The sequence below is a fragment of the Haplochromis burtoni genome, unplaced genomic scaffold (genome assembly GCF_018398535.1).
Source record: "Haplochromis burtoni strain Fernald_Lab_line unplaced genomic scaffold, NCSU_Asbu1 Contig_321, whole genome shotgun sequence".
Lineage (NCBI taxonomy): Eukaryota > Metazoa > Chordata > Actinopteri > Cichliformes > Cichlidae > Haplochromis > Haplochromis burtoni.
In genome coordinates this window covers 306,740-327,929 of record NW_024582682.1, presented here as the reverse complement: position 1 = coordinate 327,929, position 21,190 = coordinate 306,740, and the positions used below count along the sequence as shown (strand labels likewise).

Below are 21,190 nucleotides of genomic sequence, written 5' to 3'. Positions count from 1 at the left end.
CTTTAGGGAGGAACAACATCAGACTGCTCACCGAGCTGGTAAGCCATGAATACGGAGGCTGAGAAGGTGGCCGGTGTGTGTCTGTAAAGCTGTGTATGTGTGTGTGTGTGTGTGTGTGTGTGTGTGTAGGAGGCTGTAGGTGACATGCTGGAACAGCTGTGGGTCTCATAACCAGTTGGAGAAGCTGAATGAGAGTCCTGTACATGTCCAACAACCTGGTGAAAGACTGAAGTAAGTTCAAAAAGAACCGAGGCTTCAGGAATACTCACTCAAACCCATTTGTTTTTAGTTTCTCCTTGTTGCTGATTGGTGGGATCTGGATGTGATGCGTGCAGGTGAGTTCATGAGGCTGGCGGAGCTGCCGCGCCTCCCCGACCTCGTGCTTGTGGAAAATCCTCTGGAGGAGAAGCACTCGGCTGAGGGGACGTGGATGGACAAGGTCACGAAGAGACTCCCCGGCCTGAGGAAGCTGGATGGTGAGCGTTTGAACACAGGGACGATCAGCCAATCAGCAGAGGGCTCACCTCTTCTTCTGCTGTTTCAGGAATCCCAGTCATCAAGCAGGAGAAGACGGAGAGGCTTGACCCCTGCGTCCTGTGGTTCGTCGGACCGCTGTTCGTCTTATAACGGACTTTCTCTTTTGTAACAGCAGCTCGGGACTGTGCTGCAGACGCTGGAGAACGCCTCGGCTTCTAACAGCTGTTTGCAGCTGGTCCAATGTTACAGCTTTAAGTGACTCAGAGTTCGTGTTCATACGTTGTGACGGTTCCTTTATGATTTTCAATGATTCTGATCATTTAAATAAATACTTTTGATTTTTTTTAAGAATAATCACTGCTGGAAGGTTCCTCACAGTTGGCTTTAAGATCAGATGATTCAAATATATTGGACGTCTGTGACACGAGGAGCAGAAACGCTGCAGGAAACTACAACAGAGTGCATTCTGGGTAAACTTTCAGGTTTCAGCTGTGCGACTCCTTCAGGTTAGAGGAAGACTGACCAATCAGAAACGAGCTTTACTGTTTCTACTGGACTCTATCGGAGAGTTCTATCAGAGGGAGCCATGTTTGATGTTTCTGTCACAGGGCACTGTTATCAATAAAGTTTAGATAGAAACGAACACGAAAAAATAATAATGAACTTACGCCCCACCCACCGCCTCAGGATCTATCTTCTGATTGGTTACGACGAACATCAATCTGCGGCTTATTCCCTTCCTTGGTAACGGCCTCGGACCCGGAAGTAAACACGTTAGCCGCGAAATGCCAACAGACTGACGGCAGAGAGAAGATCTGTCCAGCTGCTGCGATGAAGAGGAGCGCAGACGTGCACGTGAAGCAGGTGAAGCACGTGATCGCGGCTCTGTGCAGGCTGCTGGCGGCCGCGGGGCTGGACCCTGTGCCCCCCCCGGACTCCTTCCGACGGGCCAAGTTTGGAGACGCGGTCCAGGTGAGTCAGGAGCACGTCACCGGCCGCTTTATTAGGTACACGTGGTCAACCGCTCGTTTACATAAGTATCCAATTAGCCAATCACAGGACAGCACGTGATGGAGACGAGCTGCTGAAGCTCCAAGAGAAGAAGAAGAAAAGAGATTTAAGAGCTGGGTTTCTGAAATGTCAGAGGGGGGTGGACAGGCGAGGAGAAGAGCATCTTTCCCCTCCTGTCAGTAAGAGCTGGTGCTGTGAACGTGGAGCGTGAACCAGCACCGGCTCGCTTCATTCACTCATCCACAGCTTGGCTGCAGTGACATCTGCAGGTGACATGGAGGCAGCAAAGGGCTCGATAATCACGCTGAGCTCGGGTTTGTGCGGATGATGCTGGAAGGTGTGCTCAGGGCAGCAGGTGCTGGGATGGTGGGGTGTGACGGGGTCACCACTGTTTTCAATACAATAGAACGGATTTTATTGTAACTATACACACATACAATGAGATTAAAAACAAATAAATAAGGGTTTGTATTTATTGTTATTGTTGTTGCTATTGCCCAGCACTGATGGTAATTTGCATAGTCTGTGTACAGAGGGGAGTCGGGGGCTGGCGGGGTCAAACTGTGTGGTCAGTGTGAGTTCAGGCTGGTTCAAAATTCAGCCTTCAAGCGATCTGGAGCTGCTAAATGTGTTCCTGAGGACTGACTGCAGTCTTTAGTTTTCCACTGGTGCTTGAACTCAGCATACACGTCATGTGACGATCCAGGTGATCTTCACCTCAGTGAAAAGAAAGCCACAAATGTTAAATGTGTGTAAAGCTTGGACATTTGAACACATCCACACATGTAGTAGTTTCAGGTGTGTGTGTGTCACATCGTGCACACTTTCTCCTCTTCCTGATTGGACTAACTCAGCGTCTCGCTGGATTTTCAGGAAGATCCGTTTTGGCAGCTGCTCGCCGACATCCTTCAGACCACCAGCGTCGTTTCCTGTGACAGCTCTGAGCCGACAGCAGGTCAGCACTTCTTCATCTCGCCCTAACTTTGCTCGTGCACACTGTAAGTGACGTTTGATTGGTGCCTTTCCTCAGAGCGCAGGAAGCTCGTGGCCGCCGGCTTGTGGCAGAGCGGCTTTCACGCTGACTGGATGTATGAGGGAGAAGGAGGAGGCGCAGCCTCCAGCCGGGAACTCCTCCTGGCGCTCGGCTGGCTGCTCGCCACCGGAGCGCTGGAGAGCGTGGTGATGAAGAGAGTGCAAAAGCTGGACAGGATGCTGCTCACGTGCACACCTGTGAGTACCACGGCAGCGTGCAGGTGAGCCTCCCCCATGTGTGCTTACCTGTGTTCTCCCTCTCTGTCAGGTGCTGCCACACCTTCCTGCTGACCTCCATGTAGACTTCGCCTCCCTGAGGAGACTCCAGTGGCTCATTGGCTGCCTGAGACATCAGAGACGGATGCTGCTGTCGATGCTACGAGAGCAAACCCGAGCTCTGCACGCTGTGAGGAAACCTCACCCTTTCATTCACGTGACATTAGAATAATCAGAAGCAGCAGTTCCACTTTCAAACAAACTGAGTCAGACACATTTTGCTCAATGACGTGAAACACAATGTTCTATATTATATTATGAACACAACAAGCTCGAAACAGCTTCCCAATTTAGAAATATGTCCCAGCACTGACGCTCCCAGTCAGAGCCGTGCTAACCTCCAGCTCACAGGGCTGCTGCGAGCCTGGACCATAAATCCACATTACTGTTTCCACTCATGCCAGGATTTCCACTTTTGTCACGGATATTCTCCACTTCATGTTCACTAAACCAAATTAAACCAACTGTGTGTTCAGGTTCTTTCTGCGAGCGTCACCCCGGCGCCGTCCTCTGAGCAGAGCTCGGCTGCACTCGAGGAGGTACGTCTGAGTGTTTCACAAACTCTGTATATGAAAGATGAAGGCAGCTTCCAGCAGTGAGGTCTGTGAGGAAGTGAGCAGATCTCTGAGCTCAGACTAGCTTATGGTCTGTGCGTATTTGGAGATGACGTTGCCTTTAGCGTCACAAGGGAGCAGGAGGAGGGAGGGTTTAGGGCGGGGCTACCAGCTCCTGATTGAACAGTACTGATAAGTTTATAACAGGAGGAGCTGACAGGCGTGTCCTTCTGCTGCAGGACTGCGTTTCTCTGCAGCAGCTGTGCAGCCTCCTGGAGGCGTACCTGAAGTGGAAGCAGGTGGAGGACGTCTTCTGGACTTGGATGGTGCGTTTGTGATTCTCACACCATGAAAATATGATGAATTTAAAAAAGTAATCAGCTTCACAGCAGAGTGGCTGAAACAGCAATGTTAGAGGAAGTGATGCTGTGTGTGTGTGTGTGACTGTAGGACAGCGTTGTGGACCTGAAAGATCCCATCACCGGGAGGCCCAAACATCTAACCAATGAGAACCCCAGAGTGTGTTATCATGGAAACAGCAGGCTGGAGAAGCTGGAGGCGGTGCTGCTGGGACTGCCTGCAGCTCAGGTGAGCAGCACACAGAGGTCAGCCAACACAGGTCCTGACTTTTATCCTACATGGGACAGATTTCTCCTCATTAGAAAGCGTTCAGTCAGATGTAGGCACTGAAAACGTCTCGGTTAGGTGGAAAGGTGGAAATTTGCCCCTTTGTCACAGTGGATCTGTCCCACCCCACATTGACTGCGTCAGTTTCAGAGTGATGCTGATGCATGGAAAACCTGCAGACCGAACCGTGATGTTCCATAGATGTTTAAACTCAAATCGATGCTGTGCGGGCTTCGAGCATTTCCCATGATTCTTTGTTTTTCTGTGCTTTACTCAGATTGCAGGTAGTCGCCTTGACGACATCCAACATAACGGAGCCTAACTCCATTTCAATTTTTAGTTTGAGTTTTATTTATGAAGCACCAAAGCACAGCTGAAGGGTACGGACTCAGTATGCAGCGGCCCAACAATCACACGACCTGCTGAGCGCAGCAGTGGGGAGGAAGAATTCCTTTTTAACAGGAAGTAGCATGAACTAGTTTTTCTCTATCAGTCTTGCAAGAAAGCAGTCTTACATATGTGTTTAATATGTGCGTTGAAGGACATGTCCTGGTCAACAATGACTCCAAGGTTCCTCACAGCGTTACAGGAGGCCAAGGTAATGCCATCCAGAGTAAGAATCTGCTTAGATATCATATTTCTAAGATTTTCAGGGCCGAGTACAATAACCTCAGTTTGATCTGAATTAAGAAGCAGAAAGTTAGCGGCCATCCAGGTCTTTATGTCTTTAAGGCATTCCTGCAGTTTAACTAATTGGTGTGTGTTATCTGGCTTCATGGGTAGATAGAGCTGGGTGTCATCTGCAGTGAAAATATGTGCAGTGTTTTCTAATCAGGCTACTTACATGGACGTTTATGGTGTTTATACTGATATTTGTGCTCCTGCAGAGAGGACAGAGGAGACAAGGAGGAGATGGTAAGGACAGAGAAGGAGGAGGGAGGTTTGGCGTCTCCTTGTCCCTCCCTCCTGTTCTCTCCTCCTTCCCATCCTTGCCCTCCCTCTCACAAGTCTGCCGAGTGAGGCCTCAGCTGGAGGAGCCGAGGAGGTGCCCGGCCAGAGGCCCCGGTGGGCAGGCGGAGCCTCCAAACGAGCTCCCGGCGTCCGAGGCCGTGGCGCTGCTTCTTCATGCAGAGGCCGTGCTGATGAAGAGGAGGGACGAGCAGAGGCTGACCAACAGGACGAAGCTGCAGGAGACGATCGGCAGGCTGGAAGAGCTGGTGCTGATTCCACCGTGAGCGTCCAGTTTAAACTGGTGGAGCAGAAGCTGTGAGGACGTTATCGTCTCTGCAGAGACTGAAACAGCTGCTGCACACGAGTCACTCAGAGCATTTAATAACTGATAAACACACACCGTCATAACTGGATCTGTTGGTCCGATACATGAAATGTTGTGAAGTCAAACTACAGGCGTCAAAAACATCATTTGCATATTTATTCATTCATCAAATTAAACACAAAGTTGTTTTCAGCAGAGCCAAAAGAGTCACTTTAAATTTAAACATTTTAGAAATTAAACAGATTCCAGCTTCTGATGTTTTCTGTCGTCGGGTAAATTTCTGGGACTTTGGAGGCGACCGTGGAGACGCGTCACGAATTCACCACCAGCAGTTTCTGCATGTACGAATTGAGCCACTTCTGCCTCTCCATGGAGGTGAGCAGCTTGCTCTTCTCCCTGAAAGCCGCGTCGTCAGCCACCACCAGGTTCCTCTTCGCCATCCCGGCTCCCGGAGACGACCATTCTGCAGGCCACGCCCCCTCCACACTACAGACAGAAAACAACACAGTGCACCACTGTTTAAATGGGAGATTCAATTTTTCCCCGTTTAAGTTTGACTGTTTGTTAATTTAATAATAATAATAATAATAACAATAATAATAATAATAAACCAGTCTTTATTTTTCTATCCAATCAGACTGCTTTGTACAGATAGAAGAGTCTCCCCCTGCTGGACGCTAGAAAGAATGCAGGTATAATGTTTTTCATCATTGTCCTTCTTTCATATACAGTCTATGATGTTTCATTATGAATTTATCAGTTTTGCCCAGCTGTACCTTGTCTCCGCCCCCTCTGGAGCAAATAGCCACGCCTCCCTCATCAGTCCTGCTTTGCTGTTGGCTGCTGCTCTAAGGCCGGGCGCTGACATCATTTGGATGCTCCAATCACGGAGAGAGATGGAAGGGTAGAGGACGTTCCAGTCGACTCGTTTGTGTTCCTCCGAATCTTCCAAACTTCTGCGATTGGACGAGATCACAGTGACATCACAACGTCATGTAAACATCATTCACACGGCACCCTCAGGCCTCCGTAGGAGGTGAAATCCTCTTTCCAATGTCCGGCAGAGTGTCTGGCTCATTCATTGGTTCAGAGCGTACCCACCTGAGAGGAAGGCGAGGCTGAGGGAAGCCAGACGTCAGCAAGATCATACCCAGAATGCAAAGCAGCGGGACGCACGTGCGGGGAAAAACAGGAAGCTGAGACATCCTAAAAACAAACAGAAGAAGAATTTTCAGTTTCATGAAGCTCGTTGTGATTTCACGTTGCAGCGCCTCCTCCGGAGAATGATGGTCACTGATGTAATTCCTAAACATTTTTATTCTGCATTGAGGACCAAAGTCTGGCTTCAGGTGTGCTGACAGAGCGGCTGTAAACCCCGGCGCCCTGACCCCGAGGTCACCGCTCGCCTCTGGCTCGTTATTTCTCAGGCGACCGTGAAACAGCGAGTTTGAGCCCTAACGAGGTGCTTTTGGTGCCTGGAAGTTAATCGGGCTGAGCTGACCTTTAACCCCGGAGACACCTGTTTGGCATGGCTGTCGTCTCTCTGCAGCGGGCTGACATGGCCACGTTCTTAACATTGATTTTTTTTTTCATTATTGTAATATTGCAGGATTCACTGGCATTTGTTTTCATAGACCGCAGGTGTCATTTTTTTATCACCGTGGCAACGCTTCCGCAGCATTCATGAAATATTATTTCCTCAGTCTCTTCAACACATATAATAATAATAATAATAATAATAATAGTGATTAAATCACATACAGTTAAAAGCGTTTGATTATTCGGGCGTGATGACAGGCGTCACAGTGACAAAACAAACATTAACGATGATTCAGACGAATGTTCTTAGATGTAAACAGCGGTGATGAAGGAGGCGGCGCCATCACGTTATACTCAAACTGGGCTCATGTAATCCATTACTCTTTTCACAGGAAGTCGAGTGATGTCACCACTGTGGTGTTTTTTAAATGTAGCTTATTTGACTTATTCTTACATGATAAAAAAAACTCGTTTTAATCCCGCCCCCCTGCCGTACCTGGACTTCTTTAGAACTGACTAACGAACAAACAGTCTCGCTCCAGAGCTCACTCTGAGCTCACCTGTGCAGGGGGACACGGACGCTTTTTATACTCCAATCAAGTTAGTTCAGCAATCATGAAGACGTATTCTGATTGGAGCCGATGTGTGCCGTCACGCCTCCGCCAGTTTCACCCTGATCTGATGCCGGACTGAATTTGGCGCTCTGTGAGGGACTAACCTGTGATCTCAAATTCAAATTCAAATTTTATTTGTCACGTACACAGTCATACACAGTACGATATGTAGTGAAATGCTTGGACAACTGCTCGTGACCTAAAGAAAACAAAAAAGGAAAAGGCTATGAATAAGATAGGAAATAAATATGAAAAATTAAAAAGGGTAAATTTAACTAGGAAGGAATAAAATATAAATTAAGGTTAAAAATGAAATAACTGTACAACACAAATTAGAATGAAGGGTAAATTTAACTGGGAAAGAATAAGATAAAATATATAAATTAAAGTTGAAAATAAAATAACTGTGCAACAAAATACACAATATAGAACTATATAAGAATGTATGAAGAAATATAAATAAATATATACACAATAACAGCAGCTGTACAAGTATTAACTGGAAATGAAGAATGTAGTGACCAGTGTTGTGCAATCCACATTATGTCTTATTTCAGTGCCAGTTTGGCACTTCTTACCTGCTGCTCAGGTGTCGCTGTGTCTCCTCGGAGCTGCTCGCGTCACTCGGGGAGAGAAACCAACCAGAAACTGAGCAGAGCTCCAGGCGACTCTGTCCCAGCCGCTCAGATTTCTGCTTCCTGTCAACACAATAAAGTTTGAATAGAAAGAATAGATCCTCACTCGTGCTTCTTGGTTGACGCTTCGCCCTGTGCAGATGAATGGTGGTCTTTCATACTTATATACAGCTTACTGTGGAGGGTCTGAGCCCCCCACACACACACACGCACACACACACACACACACTGAAGCATGTACACCCCTCACCAGATCAATCCAGCTGTGGTTCAGTGCCGAGGACGCCGTTAGCTTGTTAGTGTCCCGTTTCAAAGACTGTTAGTCACGGTGCTGCTGCAGAGGGCCAGCGTCCTCATTACAGAGCGTGCGTGTGTGTGTGTGTGTGCATACGTGCAGGACTGTTCATTCGTGCCAAACAGAGAAGCTTTATAGGACGTGAGAAATGTTCTCTGTGGAATAACAAGAAAATAAATCATCATGAAAAACAGAAAACGCGTTCATAAATAGAGACACACACACCTGTCTGAGCTTCCTCCACACTGACAGGTTAACGAGGCGTCCTTATCCACGGTGAAGGCCACTAACACAAACTGTGGGCGATGTGAGCACAGACGTTTCCTGCGTGGCGCTGAAGCACCTCAGATCGTCAAACGTGTCCCAGGGATGATTCCTGCAGGACGTCCCAGAGTTACTGAGGACCACAGCGTCCACGTGCTGCTAGAGGACGGTGGCATCAAAGGTGTTTCAGGTCATTTTACCACAGAGGACCTGCTCCGCCCACCTTCAGTCCCACCTGTCTCCTTTCCCGATCAGCTCGCTGTTGCTGAAACTTCCCGCCCACTAGTGTGCGGCTGGTGTTTCAACAAACCTTCATATTAATAGAATCTATATTTTATATCAGCGGCCCCCAACCCCCGGGTCACCGTCTGTGAGAGTTGAGGCTCGGGTGTGAAATGTATGTTTTTCAGGGTTTTATCGTTTTTTTAACGTTAACTCTGTTTCTCTGGGTCTGTTCCCGTGTGTTATGAATAATACTGGTTTTATTTGGTTGTATTCATCCGTGAACCTTTAAAGGCCGGTCTGTGAAATATTGTCGGACATAAACCGGTCTGTGGCGCAAAAAAGGTTTGTGAGCGCCGATTTATATTATTGATCAAACTTAGGCAGAAAATTAAATGAGTCATGATGAGGGTTCCTGATGTGCTCACACTGAGCTTACCTGAGTTATGTGTGTGTGTCTGTGTGTGTTTGGTGGGTCATGAAGCACAAAGATAAAGGTAAAAACAGATTCTGACAGGAAGCTCGTCTCCTTTTAAGGAGCTCGTTATGGGCGCTGCTGGAAATAATGACCACAGACAGGAAGCAGGTGTCTAACACCCTCACAGGATAACGAGCAGCAGACGCCGAGCGTGAGCCTCCTCGCCGTGCCTGTGCTCATCAGAAATCGCCGTCGCCGGATTCTGCTGGAAATGATATTTAGGCACTGATTAGACTGGAGAGATGTAGGTGAGTCCTGTTGACTCCATCGTGGACCAAACGCTGAGTGCCTCCTCTCAAAGCTGTCACATGTCACAGACTCTCTCCACCGTCCTGCACGTTTGAACTCTAATTCACTCACTGATAGCAGTGGTTACCATGATCCTGCACGCACACATTTTTATTTGAAGTCATTTATTCTTTAATTCTCTTATTTAGAAAATGGGGAAACTTGAGCTGTGAGAGCTGCAGCTCCTGTCTGTGGATCCTGTGCTGATTCATGTGATGCTGAATCTTCCCAGATATCAGCGGCTGCGAGGTTGTTGTACCGTCAGCATTTCTGCTGCTTCATCAGTGTTGGAGTTGTTTGGATGGAGGCTTCGGTCACCGACAGGTCGCCCCCTGGTGTCAGCAGTGCGCCTACAGGACTGGAAGGTGCAACACAAACTTCAAAGTAAGAGTTGTGTTACCAAAGCGGTAAAACTCTGAGGATCTTGTGACCCAGCGAGAAACATTACAGGACACAGCATTGGTAACAGGCGCTTTATTAACAGCAGGGACAGCGTGAGATGACCTTTGGAGTGTGGTTGGGTTTTGTTTGAGGACGAGACGTCAGAGTCTACCCGACCACAGAGGGATCGAGCGGGCCTCAGACAGTCACCCCTAACTCAGCCAATCACAATATCTCATTTTTACTAAATACTATTCCAGGTCTTAGAGAAAATGATTTGCATCGTTTCCAAAAAGTCGACTTTCCCTTTCGGTTAAATTCGTCGCAGAGAGTAGCATCGTGTATCCAAAGGCCATAAACAGTACAAACATGATCATATATGTGCATGTTAGCATTACATGTGAGTCCTGCTGCAGTGGGCGGGGTTCCAGACCCCTGCCCACCGTGAGCTCAGTTTCTCTTTGTTTTCTTGTGTTTCGTCGAGCTGCTCGTGTTTCGCCATGGCTGAACTTCCTGTTGTCCTGCGTGCTCTCGTCCACGTCAGGCTTCGAATGACACCTGAGGTGGAAACGCATCGCTTCATTTTTGCTTCCCTCCTCTCACCATCTCCGCTGCTGCTGATGGGGGAGGAGCTACAAGCTGATCAGGCTCTCCTCCTTCACCCTGGGCTCCTCGGTGTCAGCGGGCGCCATGTCTGCAGGGATGAAGCATTCTGCAGGTGGAGCCGGCGGCGGGTCAAGGGGACAGGTGCGGCGGGGCGGGGCGTCGGCGGGTTGATCGGCGGGTTGATCGGCGGGGTGATAGACGAAGCAGTAGGCTCCTGGCTGGCAGCCACTCTTCACGCTGAGGGCGAGCTCTGTTTGGGCCACGGGGTGATGGATGCCATCGATGTACACGCTGAGGGTGTAGGAGTCTGCAGAGGAGAAACACGAGTCACTTCCTGCTCAGACAGGAACCAACATGTCCAAACTGGTCGCAGCATGGCAGTAAAAACCAAACCAGAGAGGAACACATGGTGTCCTCCATCGCCTCACAAAGCAAGAAACAGCCAGCAGATTATTGCAAGAAAGCCAACGCAAAGTCTGCGAGGGAGCTGGAATACATGGGTCAGCAGACAGAACACAAGAGAGGTGGAGTGCAGGCAGGGCGGAGCGGGTGGAGGGGGTGGAGATGAGCGTGACACAAGGACAGCAGCAGGAGGGAAAGAAGGTTTAAAGGTGGAGACGGTGGAGCTGAAGGTGTTCACTGAGAGTGAGCAACAGGGGCCGCTCAGTCAGAGGGTCTGAGCATGTGCAGATGAGGGAGGGTGGAGGATGAAGATGGACCAGAGGAAGACCTCAGAGTAGGTTCATGGATGCAGAAGAAGGACATGCAGAGGAGGATGCTGGGATAGGAGGAGATGGATCAGGACCGGACGTCTGGAGCCTGGTTTGATTTTCTTACTCTTCTCTTGATTGATAATATTTTATTTCAAAAAGATGAACCTCCAGGTGATGCTGGAGTACATCGAGCAGGTCGGACGATGCCTCTGATTTTTATCTTAGAACTATCGTTAACCTAAACGACACAATAAGAAGAGACTATCTCAAAAACAAGGCTGCAGCCTCCTGCCAGGAAAAAACTGATTGTTCAGAGGTTGCTTTGAATATTTTCACTTTTCCAACTGGAAGTAGTCGCAGTGACCTGGGGTCACCCGGAGGTTACGCATGTAGCTCCCTCTGAGTAACCCCCTGTCAATCACACGGTGACTGCACAGGTTGCCTCGTGGGTGCAAGCCTGTCTCCACATAACTGCAGCCACCATGAGGCAGACAGGTGACCCCAGGTGAGAGCTGGCAGTGCACCGACAGGAAAACCCAGAGAGCCAATCTGCTGTGTGTGAAGAGCTTCATCTGAGCAGATGTGTGCTGATGTTCACTGATTCTGACTGCCAGAGGAAGAAAGCTGCTTTGCGTTGTCCCCGCCGTGACGGCCGACGTGGGGTTACCTTGTTCGAAGCGTGCGGCGCACTGCTCAGAGAGCTGCTGGATGGTGGTCATGGGGAGGACGCCCAGAGTTTTGGGGTTGGCTCCGATCTCGGGGCAGCATACCGTCAGGAAGTCCTGCAGAGAAGCAGAGAGGTCTGAGCGCTCACTCGCCTGCATACGGTTTTTTGTATTGTGCAGAGATTTGTTTCTGGATTCAGTTTTGGTTTTATCATTGTGGGTGTCCCTGATGTCTTCTGTTACTTTGAGTTTCCTGTTTTACTTTGACTTTTAGTTTGACTTCCTGCCATGTGGTCATCTTCACCTGTGCTTCGTCTCAAATACGTCCGTTAACTAAATGAGTTTCAGGTTATTTTAAACTCTGAGTGTATTTCAGCTTCAGCATCGGCTTTTCTGGTTTCAGTTTAGATTTTTTAACAGTTTGAAAACATTTTAATTTCATTTTTTAATAATATAATTAATATTTTTTTAATTATTGTAACGTGGAGGATGTCTGCCAGAAACACAGTTTAGAAGTTCAGAGCAGATATTACAGTCCACACAAACCACAAACAGATTCACTAAAACCTCCAAACTGACCAAGACTAGAGCTACAGAACTCACGGAGTACCTCAGGGTTCCCTGCTGGGTCCCTTTCCTTTGTCTAACAGCCGTGTTTTTACCAGGCAGCGGTCGACTGTCTGAGAGATTCAGTCACAGTTGGAGATTCTTACAGTCTCTCATGCAGCTGCAACGTCTTTGCTTTGAGCAGAGAACATCTGTCTTCTTACGTAGTTTCTAAATCCTGAATTTAGTTACTTTACAAATGATTTCACCGAGATGCCGTTTGAGGTGACGTTGAATCTTATAACCTTGTTTAAGACCTTCCAGTAATAATTCTCACACTTAGACTTTTACTGTGCACACCTGTGGCTCCTCCCACCGTCCACAGACATGCAGTCAGCAGGTCTGAATGTGATTGGCTTGCCTTGGTGGGTACCAGAGGAAGGGGGTGCCTACTGGGGTCAGCGGGGGAGCTGGCCCTAGGGAGGGGCATCCTCCCCTCCCTCCTTTTCCTCCCCATCCCCGGCTACCTCCCTCGTCCCGCTCCACCACACTCACCCACACAGGTAGGGCCTTGGGGTGCGGGTGTCTCACCAGGGTGCAGGGGAGACATTTCCCCCCCCTCTGTCCCCTTCTGGCCACCTGTGCCTCAATTTTATCTCACAACTTAGACATCCACATTACTTACACTCTCATAAATGGTAAATGGCCTGTATTTATATAGCGCTTTACTAGTCCCTAAGGACCCCAAAGCGCTTTACATATCCAGTCATCCACCCATTCACACACTGGTGATGGCAAGCTACATTGTAGCCACAGCCACCCTGGGGCGCACTGACAGAGGCGAGGCTGCCGGACACTGGCGCCACCGGGCCCTCTGACCACCACCAGTAGGCAACGGGTGAAGTGTCTTGCCCAAGGACACAACGACCGAGACTGTCCAAGCCGGGGCTCGAACCGGCAACCTTCCGATTACAAGGCGAACTCCCAACTCTTGAGCCAAGATCACCCCGTAACACACACATATATATAGGGCCTTGAGGGTGGGCACGTTAACGGCGTCCAGTGGACGGTCTCTGTACTCAAACCTACCTCTGGCGCCAGTGCCCACCTCTCAATTTTAAATCCATGTAGACATTGAGGGTTCTCGGGAGGGGCCGTGCTAACACCTGCTGCTCTCTGGCAGCAGCACCATGCTCTCCCTTGTTTTAAATGCACTTTAGAACAACACGCAGCAACACTACACATGAGCGGGAGGAGGGAGGTATGGGGTCTTCACACACCCCCGTTCTCTGCTAGCCATCGGGGCGGGGGGGCTGGGAGGAGATGTTGGCTGTCCGATTGGCCTCCCTGCTGCTGCGGAGCCTGGGACGGTCTGCTTGCCTCCACCCCGGGGGGAAGGGTAACATCTCTTGGGTCTGGGTTCTGTTTCCCCCTCTGGGGGCGAGGGTACCTGGACCCGGGGTATAGAGTATGTTTGGGGAGTGTGATTGTGTGTACATGTCCATTTATGTCAATCCTTACGTTGGGTGAGTGCTGAGTGTTTGTATATGTGTGCATGAGGGTGGGAATGCATGTTTGTGTCTGTGTGTGCCTGTTTGTCTGTGTCTATATGTCAGGTCGGGTCTTAGACTCCACCTCTCTGGGAACTCCCAGGCCCTCCAAGGCCTATCTCCCCTCACCACACTCCCTGCCGGTGACTGATGCCCTCAGGGGTCGGTGCATTGGTGGTTCTTGGTGTCCGGGGCTGGGCGCTCAGGTATGTACCAGCTCACTCCCGGTGGCTACCTGGCGGGGCCTGGCGCCTGTTGCTCAGTCAGGCCTCCTCCGGGGTGCGGGGGGCCCTCGGGCCTCCGGCCTCTGGGCCTGCGGCTCGGTTCACTCTGGCACAGCTGGCTGCTGGCAGAGCCGGCAGGCACGCCAGTGCAGCCCCCTCTAGCTTCTGCTCGGTGGCTACTGGGTGACGCCTCGTCTGGGGATCCTCAGCCCTTCCCATGAGGGTGGCACGGATGCCCCTCCGGTGGTCCTCCTTGGGCTCTCGCACTCTGGGGCCTCTGGATGTCTGGGGCCTGGATCTCCTCCATGTCTGCTTCATGCCCTGGGGGACGGGGCTATGGCTCTCTACATCCTCTTGCAGACCATTACATGTGGAAACCATTTGAATACAAGCGCGCTGATCCACACAGGTGTGCACACGGGTGTTCACTGCTCGTAGACTTAAATTACACCTTTCTTGGCTACTACTTCAGAGCACATTGTGCGCTGTCTGTCCTGCGTGCTGCACAACAACATTGAATATTTAGTATTTACTGCTGTTTACACTTAACTAGATTAATGCGATGGTGTTGTGTTTAGTATGTTGCTTTGGTTTTTTTGCTTGTTTTCTATTCTTTCTCTCTCAACAGGTGATCCAGGAGATTTTATTTTATTTTATTTTTTTTCCCTTTCTCACTGTCTCTCTCCCCTTCTGTTTTTCATTTCCTTCCTCTTTCTTTCTCCTTTTCCTATCTGTCACTCATGTCTGTCCCGTCTGTAGCAACTGAAAATAAAATAAAAAATAAAAAACAAAGGTCGATCAAATGGACCAATACGGCAATGCCACGATGATCCATTTGGCAAAATAAATCTATATCCATTGGGTATCCTTGTTGGTCTTCAGACAACAATTCTGACGGCTAAAGAACCAAATGGGACAGGCAAAAAAAAAAAAGAATGTGATTGGCTGTCTGTCTCAGTGTGTTGGCTCAGTGATAGGCTGTCACGTGCTGTGTTTTATTTGAGTATTCTGATTACACAAACACAGTCGTATTTGCTTGATTAGAGTTCTTATAGATTTTTCACTTTTGTTTTCATTCTATTTACTTTTACTTCGTTTAAGACTTTAGTTTTGTTTGTTTGAGATGATTTCAATGAATATTGTATTTGTGAGGCAAGATTTAAAATATCAGTGCAAATATTACAATATGAACTTTTAGAAAGCAGAGTCAAGTTCGTAAAAGTCTCATCAGGCAGGAAACTTTACTGATTCAACAACAACAAAACGAAGGATAAGCCTCTATCATTTTATTTTATTTCAGTTTTTTAAAACTGAAATTTTCAGTTTGTGTAATTGTATTTTTTTAAAAACAAATATTACTCTGTGTGTGTGTGTGTGTGTGTGTATACCCGTATTGATCCCTGAGACGTGCGCTCCTGGTTGAATGTGCGCCGTCTCTCCCAGCGGTGGATCGAGTCCTGGACCTCTCTGCTGAGCTGGCGCGTCGCTGACCTCTGCTGGTCAAATGTCTTAATGTGCTCCAGCGCCCCGTAGGTGGTGGTCAGGTAATAGGAACCTGCACACACACACTCAGTGATTTCAGTGACATGATCAGCACACAGATGAGTGTGTGTGAGTATTTTCGGCGTGGGTTGGCACCTTCTCCCAGCGTTAGCGACGGGTCCATCAGCTCCATCATGTACTCTACATCCAGCTGCAGGGCGGACAGGTTGGACCGGGCCAGGACGTACATCATCACAGGCAGGAAATCATCAGCGCCATGGGACCGCCCTGCAGGGACAAAGGGAAATCTAAACCTGCACTTTATTCTTACAGTCAGCAGGGGGCGAATCTGCTCTCCACAGCTGGTTCGCACTGATGCGCCTCAGTCGCATGTTTGTTACTCCACGCCTCGCTCACCAGGTTCAGTTTTGAAACAGAGCGATTGAGGCTCGATAACCGCAGGGTACATAACTATACGCTGACCTCCAGATATTTATTAATCTGCAATTTTTCCTGTACATGTAGTTTAATAATGTGGGGACGGGGCTTAAAGCACAGCTGGCGATGCTGACCTGGACAGCTGATAGACATGGAGTCGTAGATGATCTTGCAGGCCTTCAACAGCTGCTCGATCTTCTTCTGAGGAGAATACTCCTGATGGAGGTTGTTCAGTTTGATGCTGATCTTCTCCATAGACGAGGCCTCAGGGACAGCCGTGGTAATTCCTAACGCCGTGGTGGTGCTGCCGAGGACTACAGACTGACACACAAGAACACAAACACCATCAGCATTGCAGAGGACGCTCCTGCTGCTACGCAGGGACTGCAGCAGGCCTGCAGGTGCATGCATGAAGGATAAAAACAGGTGAAAAACTTTAAAAAGTCAAAGAAAAGAGTGACGGTCGAGGTTTTATTTCATGGAGGCAGCTCGCTGCACCACCTGGTTCTGGGCCAGCTGTTTGAGGCCGCCGTTGCCCGTGTGCAGCTTCTCCAGCCTCTGATAGATGGACTCCTTCAAGGGCTTCAGGACGCTCTTACACAGAGCAGCTTCCACAATGCTCTCTGCAGGTACAAGATCAGAGTTAAAGTAGAACGGCTGACGTCACCGTTTATTTCTTCGTAACCACAGAAACGATGACGTTGTGCGATGTTCGAGGAAATGACTGAGCTCAAACTTCCCCGTGTGACCTCCACATAATGCAGTCTAAAAATAAAAAGCTGTGAGTTACCGAGTTTGTCCTGCGTGTAGTGGTGCTGCGGCTCCAGCATGGCCTGCAGCTCCGTGCTCTGCAGCAGGTAGCTCTTCAGCTGAGTCATCATCTGTCGGATCTCCTGCAGCATCTCAGTGGAGGACGAGTGGCTCGACATCGTCTCCAGGGTGAAGGCGCGGTGCTCTTTCACCTAAACACACAGACTGGTCACATGACGTGGCATCCAGGCGGCGCGTGGCTGAGCTGAGGGTTTGGGTGGAAGGCTTCCGCCTCTGCGCACTCACCAGGTTGCCAAAGTAGCTGAAAGGGTCCCTGGCGAGCTCCACAATGCGCTGCGTGAGGCGGCGCTCGTGACTGATGAGCCCGGTGAGGACGGTTGACAAACGGTAGCGGGCTTTGTCCAACATCACAGTGGTGGAGGTTCGTCTGATGACTGCTTTGGGGCTGCGACTCTCTGCCAGGCGGCTGGAAAGAAAGCAAAGCCTTTAGTTTGAGCTCACCGTATCTGTGCGACATCTGACGCTTGCATGAACAAACTTTCTGCACTTTACTGCGATTTCCTTTTGACCAGCATGATGGTGCAGCAGACTACGAGCTCCGGTCCTTACTGAGACATCCTGCACAGAGGAGTGGTGTTTATAGGTTTCCACACTGACCTCAGAAGCTTTGATGATGTCAGCTTTACAGAGAGGTGTGCAGCCTGAGAACCTGAGACCATGAGTCTGTCGGGGGGATCGGAAGTGTTTCAGAACGTGTTAAAAATGTCGCGTAAAGTCTGCTGTGGTCTGAAAGGAGCTGCACAAAATCTGAAACCACAGGATGACCAGCTGAGGAAGCCTCATCTCTCCACTCTATCACAACATTCTTGTAAATCTGTAGCTGCTGCAGCTGCATTTAAGGTGGATGTTTGTTGCTAATCTCGTTCTTTAGCCTGTTCAAAAGTATCTGCAGGTTTTTGTGCTTCGCTGATCAGATGTGGTGTGCAGCAGGGGTCTGCGCTGGGACCCTCTGCTTCCTGATGTTAGCTGTAAACATGCAGTCACCTGCCGTGCAGTCAGCAGAGGCTGCGCTGTGTGCAAAACCCAGATAGTAAATGACTGCAGTTTCATTTTGGCCTATTGAAGCTCGACTGCATGATGATAATAGTTGACCTTGGTGTTATCAGCCGAGTCCATGGACCCGGCTGGCCTAGCCTCTGGGTGTCTGGCTGTGCTGATATCAGCCACAGCCTGGTTACTGTCCGGTTTAAGACCCACTCTACATGGCAGTGGAATAAATCACAGCAGCATGTGGTTCTCATCCTGTTTGGACTTTGAACTTTAAGCTTAAACCAAACCAGTGCAATAAAAGTAAAGTTTTATTTTGACAGAGAACAGATTTATGATCCAAAACTTCCAGAACCATAAACTTGCAACATCTGGCACAGCCACCTGTCTGACCTCTTGACCTCCATGACCTGTGCATGTGCACAGGTGGATGTAGGCGGGGTCTGAGAAAGAGGCGGTAAATGATGGCCCAGAGGAACAGTTAGTGGTTAAACTCAAAATGCATGACAGAGTGAAACTGATTTGTTTTTAACGTTTGCTGTCTGCGGGGAAAATGCTTTTGTTTTTGTTGCAGTTCCATCAGTGACCAGTAGGAGGCATGCAGCCAGGCCCAGGTGATGGGCTCAGGCGTACCTGTGGTTTTGCTCCAGTTCCTGGTTCAGCTCTATGTCTTCTTCTGTGCTGCTGGTGGAGCTGGAGTCGGGCTGGGTTGCCAGAATAGCGCCCCCCTGTGGCGAGTACAGCGACACATCCGGCCGCCGTGCTGGGGATGGAAGGGGCACTTTGATTGGAGCGCTCTGATTGGCTCCTACGGGCTGGGACGCAGGTGAGTCGGGTGAGGTGGGTTTCCTCCTCGGTGGAGGTACTGGGCGGGACGGTTTCTTTCCCGGCGGGGGGCACGGTGGGCTGGCTCTCACTTTGTCCTCCTTCTCCTCCTCCTTGCCTTGTCCTTCTCCCTCCTTCTTCTCCTCCTCCACCGCCGCGTGGTGCTGGTCCTTGCTGTCCTGCTCAAACAGCAGACCTGATTTACTTCTCCTTTTCTCCCCCTGCTCTCCTCCCTCCTCTCTGTCGGCTTTCTTTGCAGCATTTTGTCCCTTCTCTCTCTCTGTCCCTTCTCCAGCCTCTCGCTCAGAGCTTTTTCTGGAGGGAGAGGTGCGACAGAGAGGAGCAGGAGGCAGAGGGGGAGCAGCTCGGCCCTGCGGGGGGACGGGAGGCCTCGACGGGTGAGGTGATGTCAACGCTGACTTCCTCTCTTCTCTCTCCACTACTCCTCCCCTTCCTTCCTCTTTTCTCTCAGCTTCAGGAGTTGCAGAAGACAGCGGCTCAGGCGAGGGGGGAGGAGGGGAGAAGAGGAGGCCCATCCCGGCCCCTGAGCCCAGACTGGGGGGGCGGGGTGGGGGGCGCTTATATTTAAGCTCAAAACTTGTTATGGTTTGACCTTTGACCTGCGTGCTAGGCTTCTGTGAGGCTTCTCCGTTGTGCAGGGAGGAGGTGATGCTCTGATTGGTGCTGATGTTGTGTTTGGATGTGGAGGAGGAGGGGCTCAGGTCTTTGCTCGTGTCTCTGGGCCGCTCCTCCACAGGAACAGAGTTCACGTACAGATACATGTGGGTCTGATCCAACATCAGGTCCTGATTCTCAGCTCGCCGGTTCAGGTCAGACGTCCAGAAATCTGCAACGTGAACAAAAGTTACTCCCATTTACATGATTTCATCACCATCATTATCATCACTTCCCCTTCCTGTTACAACACAGTGGTGTTTTTGTGTAGCATATCTAAAAGCTTCATTAAAAGCGTAGGAAAACTTATTTCTTGTGTAACACAATGCAAAACAATTTTTTTATACAGCACCAAATCACAGCAACAGTTGCCTCAACGCGCTGTATTATTGCAAGGTAGACCCTACAATAGTGCATACAGAGAAAAACCCAACAATCATATGACCCCCTATGAGCAAGCACTTTGAAGGAAAAACTCCCTTTTAACAGGAAGAAACCTCCAGCAGAACCAGGCTCAGGGAGGGGCGGGGCCATCTGCTGTGATTGGTTGCGGTGAGAGGATTGTTTGCCGAGCGTTATCCAAAGCACACTCTCTTTTGATTCATCTGCTAATTTTATTAACAGTATTCACTCACTGTGTCTTTGGGGTCTTGCTAGCTTAGCTTAGCTCGTAGCCGACTCGTTAGCACCATTGCTACTTCACCTGTCCCTCCTGCACTTTCTTGCTCATTGTGTCAGATGTTTAGTTACTCCTCGGCCTCCTTTAGCAGTAATGATACTTGTAATAAATGTAGCATATTTGCAGCTCTGGAGGATTACTGAATTGGAGACCCGGCTTTGCACCCATCATTCACCCGTAGCTAGCCAGGCCCTTGTAGCTGGTGCAGCCGAAGATAGCGTAGGCCCTGCTAGCTGTTCCCCGGCAGACCCCAAGCAGCTGGGGAAAGAGGGTGGCTGGGTCACGGTGAGGAGGAAGCATAGTCCTAAACAGAAGCCCCAGGTACACCACCAACCCGTTCATGTGTCTAACCGTTTTTCCCCACTCGGCGACACACCCGCCGGGGGTCAAACTCTGGTATTTGGTGATTCTGTTCTCAGACATGTGAAGCTAGAGACACCGGCAACCATAGTCAATTGTCTTCCAGGGGCCAGAGCAGGCGACATTGAAGGAAATTTAAAACTGCTGGCTAAGGGTAAACGTAAATTCAGTAAAATCATAATTCACGTCGGCAGTAATGACACTTGGTTACGTCAATCGGAGGTCACTAACATCAATATTGAATCCGTGTGCAACTTTGCCAAAACAATGTAAGAGCGAGACACAGAGTTTCTGTCTGATTTCTCAGACTTTTATCTGATTTAGTTCTGAGCTCAGATAAAATAATTATTGTGGGTGATTTTAACATCCATGTAGATGCTAAAAATGACAGCCTCAACATGGCATTTAATCTGTTATTAGACTCAATTGGCTTCTCTCAAAATGTAAAAGAACCCACCCACCACTTTAATCACACTCTAGATCTTGTTTTAACATATGGCATAGAAACTGAACATTTAACAGTGTTTCCTGAAAACCCTCTCCTGTCTGATCATTTCCTGATAACATTTACATTTACAATAATTGATTACACAGCGGTGGAGAGTAGACTTTATCAAAGTAGATGTCTTTCTGAAAGCGC

At 49.3% G+C, this 21,190-nt stretch overlaps 4 protein-coding genes across 6 annotated transcripts in view; 2 read left to right on the top strand and 2 right to left on the bottom strand.

The window, feature by feature from the left end:
• The window catches only part of dnal1 (dynein, axonemal, light chain 1), an 8,692-nt gene extending 7,622 nt beyond the window's left edge, over positions 1–1,070 (top strand). The window contains 5 exon segments of the mRNA XM_042228395.1: positions 7–38; positions 130–184; positions 187–231; positions 336–476; positions 545–1,070. Of these exon segments, the coding sequence (XP_042084329.1) occupies positions 7–38; positions 130–184; positions 187–231; positions 336–476; positions 545–627 (356 nt within the window). The 3' untranslated portion in view covers positions 628–1,070.
• A 134-nt stretch (positions 1,071–1,204) lies between these two features.
• tedc1 (tubulin epsilon and delta complex 1) lies at positions 1,205–18,751 on the top strand. 2 transcript variants are annotated; one of them, XM_014340012.2, is made up of 8 exons: positions 1,205–1,449; positions 2,362–2,443; positions 2,519–2,718; positions 2,789–2,926; positions 3,273–3,335; positions 3,590–3,676; positions 3,801–3,938; positions 18,586–18,751. In XM_014340012.2, exons 1-8 carry the CDS (start codon positions 1,309–1,311, stop codon positions 18,595–18,597), a joined length of 861 nt encoding a protein of 286 aa, XP_014195498.1. In that variant the 5' UTR covers positions 1,205–1,308; the 3' UTR covers positions 18,598–18,751. The 2 variants fall into 2 exon arrangements, with proteins under 2 accessions (XP_014195498.1, XP_014195496.1); XM_014340010.2 differs by lacking the exon at positions 18,586–18,751 and adding an exon at positions 4,865–5,881.
• pth2 (parathyroid hormone 2) lies at positions 5,565–8,671 on the bottom strand. Of its 2 annotated transcripts, XM_014340014.2 has the most exons (5): positions 8,562–8,671; positions 7,985–8,104; positions 6,355–6,459; positions 6,030–6,209; positions 5,565–5,739 (listed from the first exon to the last, which is right to left on the bottom strand). In XM_014340014.2, exons 3-5 carry the CDS (start codon positions 6,456–6,458, stop codon positions 5,565–5,567), a joined length of 459 nt encoding a protein of 152 aa, XP_014195500.1. In that variant the 5' UTR covers position 6,459; positions 7,985–8,104; positions 8,562–8,671. The 2 variants fall into 2 exon arrangements, with proteins under 2 accessions (XP_014195500.1, XP_042084344.1); XM_042228410.1 differs by lacking the exons at positions 7,985–8,104; positions 8,562–8,671 and having other exon boundaries at positions 6,355–6,794.
• Positions 10,048–21,190, bottom strand: part of rin3 (Ras and Rab interactor 3) — a 21,134-nt gene continuing 9,991 nt past the window's right edge. The window contains exons 6-14 of the mRNA XM_005942138.3: positions 18,645–19,683; positions 17,250–17,430; positions 16,984–17,155; positions 16,695–16,816; positions 16,328–16,514; positions 15,912–16,043; positions 15,662–15,828; positions 11,956–12,070; positions 10,048–10,882 (exon numbers count right to left, since the gene is read on the bottom strand). Of these exons, the coding sequence (XP_005942200.1) occupies positions 10,602–10,882; positions 11,956–12,070; positions 15,662–15,828; positions 15,912–16,043; positions 16,328–16,514; positions 16,695–16,816; positions 16,984–17,155; positions 17,250–17,430; positions 18,645–19,683 (2,396 nt within the window). The 3' untranslated portion in view covers positions 10,048–10,601. The remainder of the gene's footprint in view (positions 10,883–11,955; positions 12,071–15,661; positions 15,829–15,911; positions 16,044–16,327; positions 16,515–16,694; positions 16,817–16,983; positions 17,156–17,249; positions 17,431–18,644; positions 19,684–21,190) is intronic.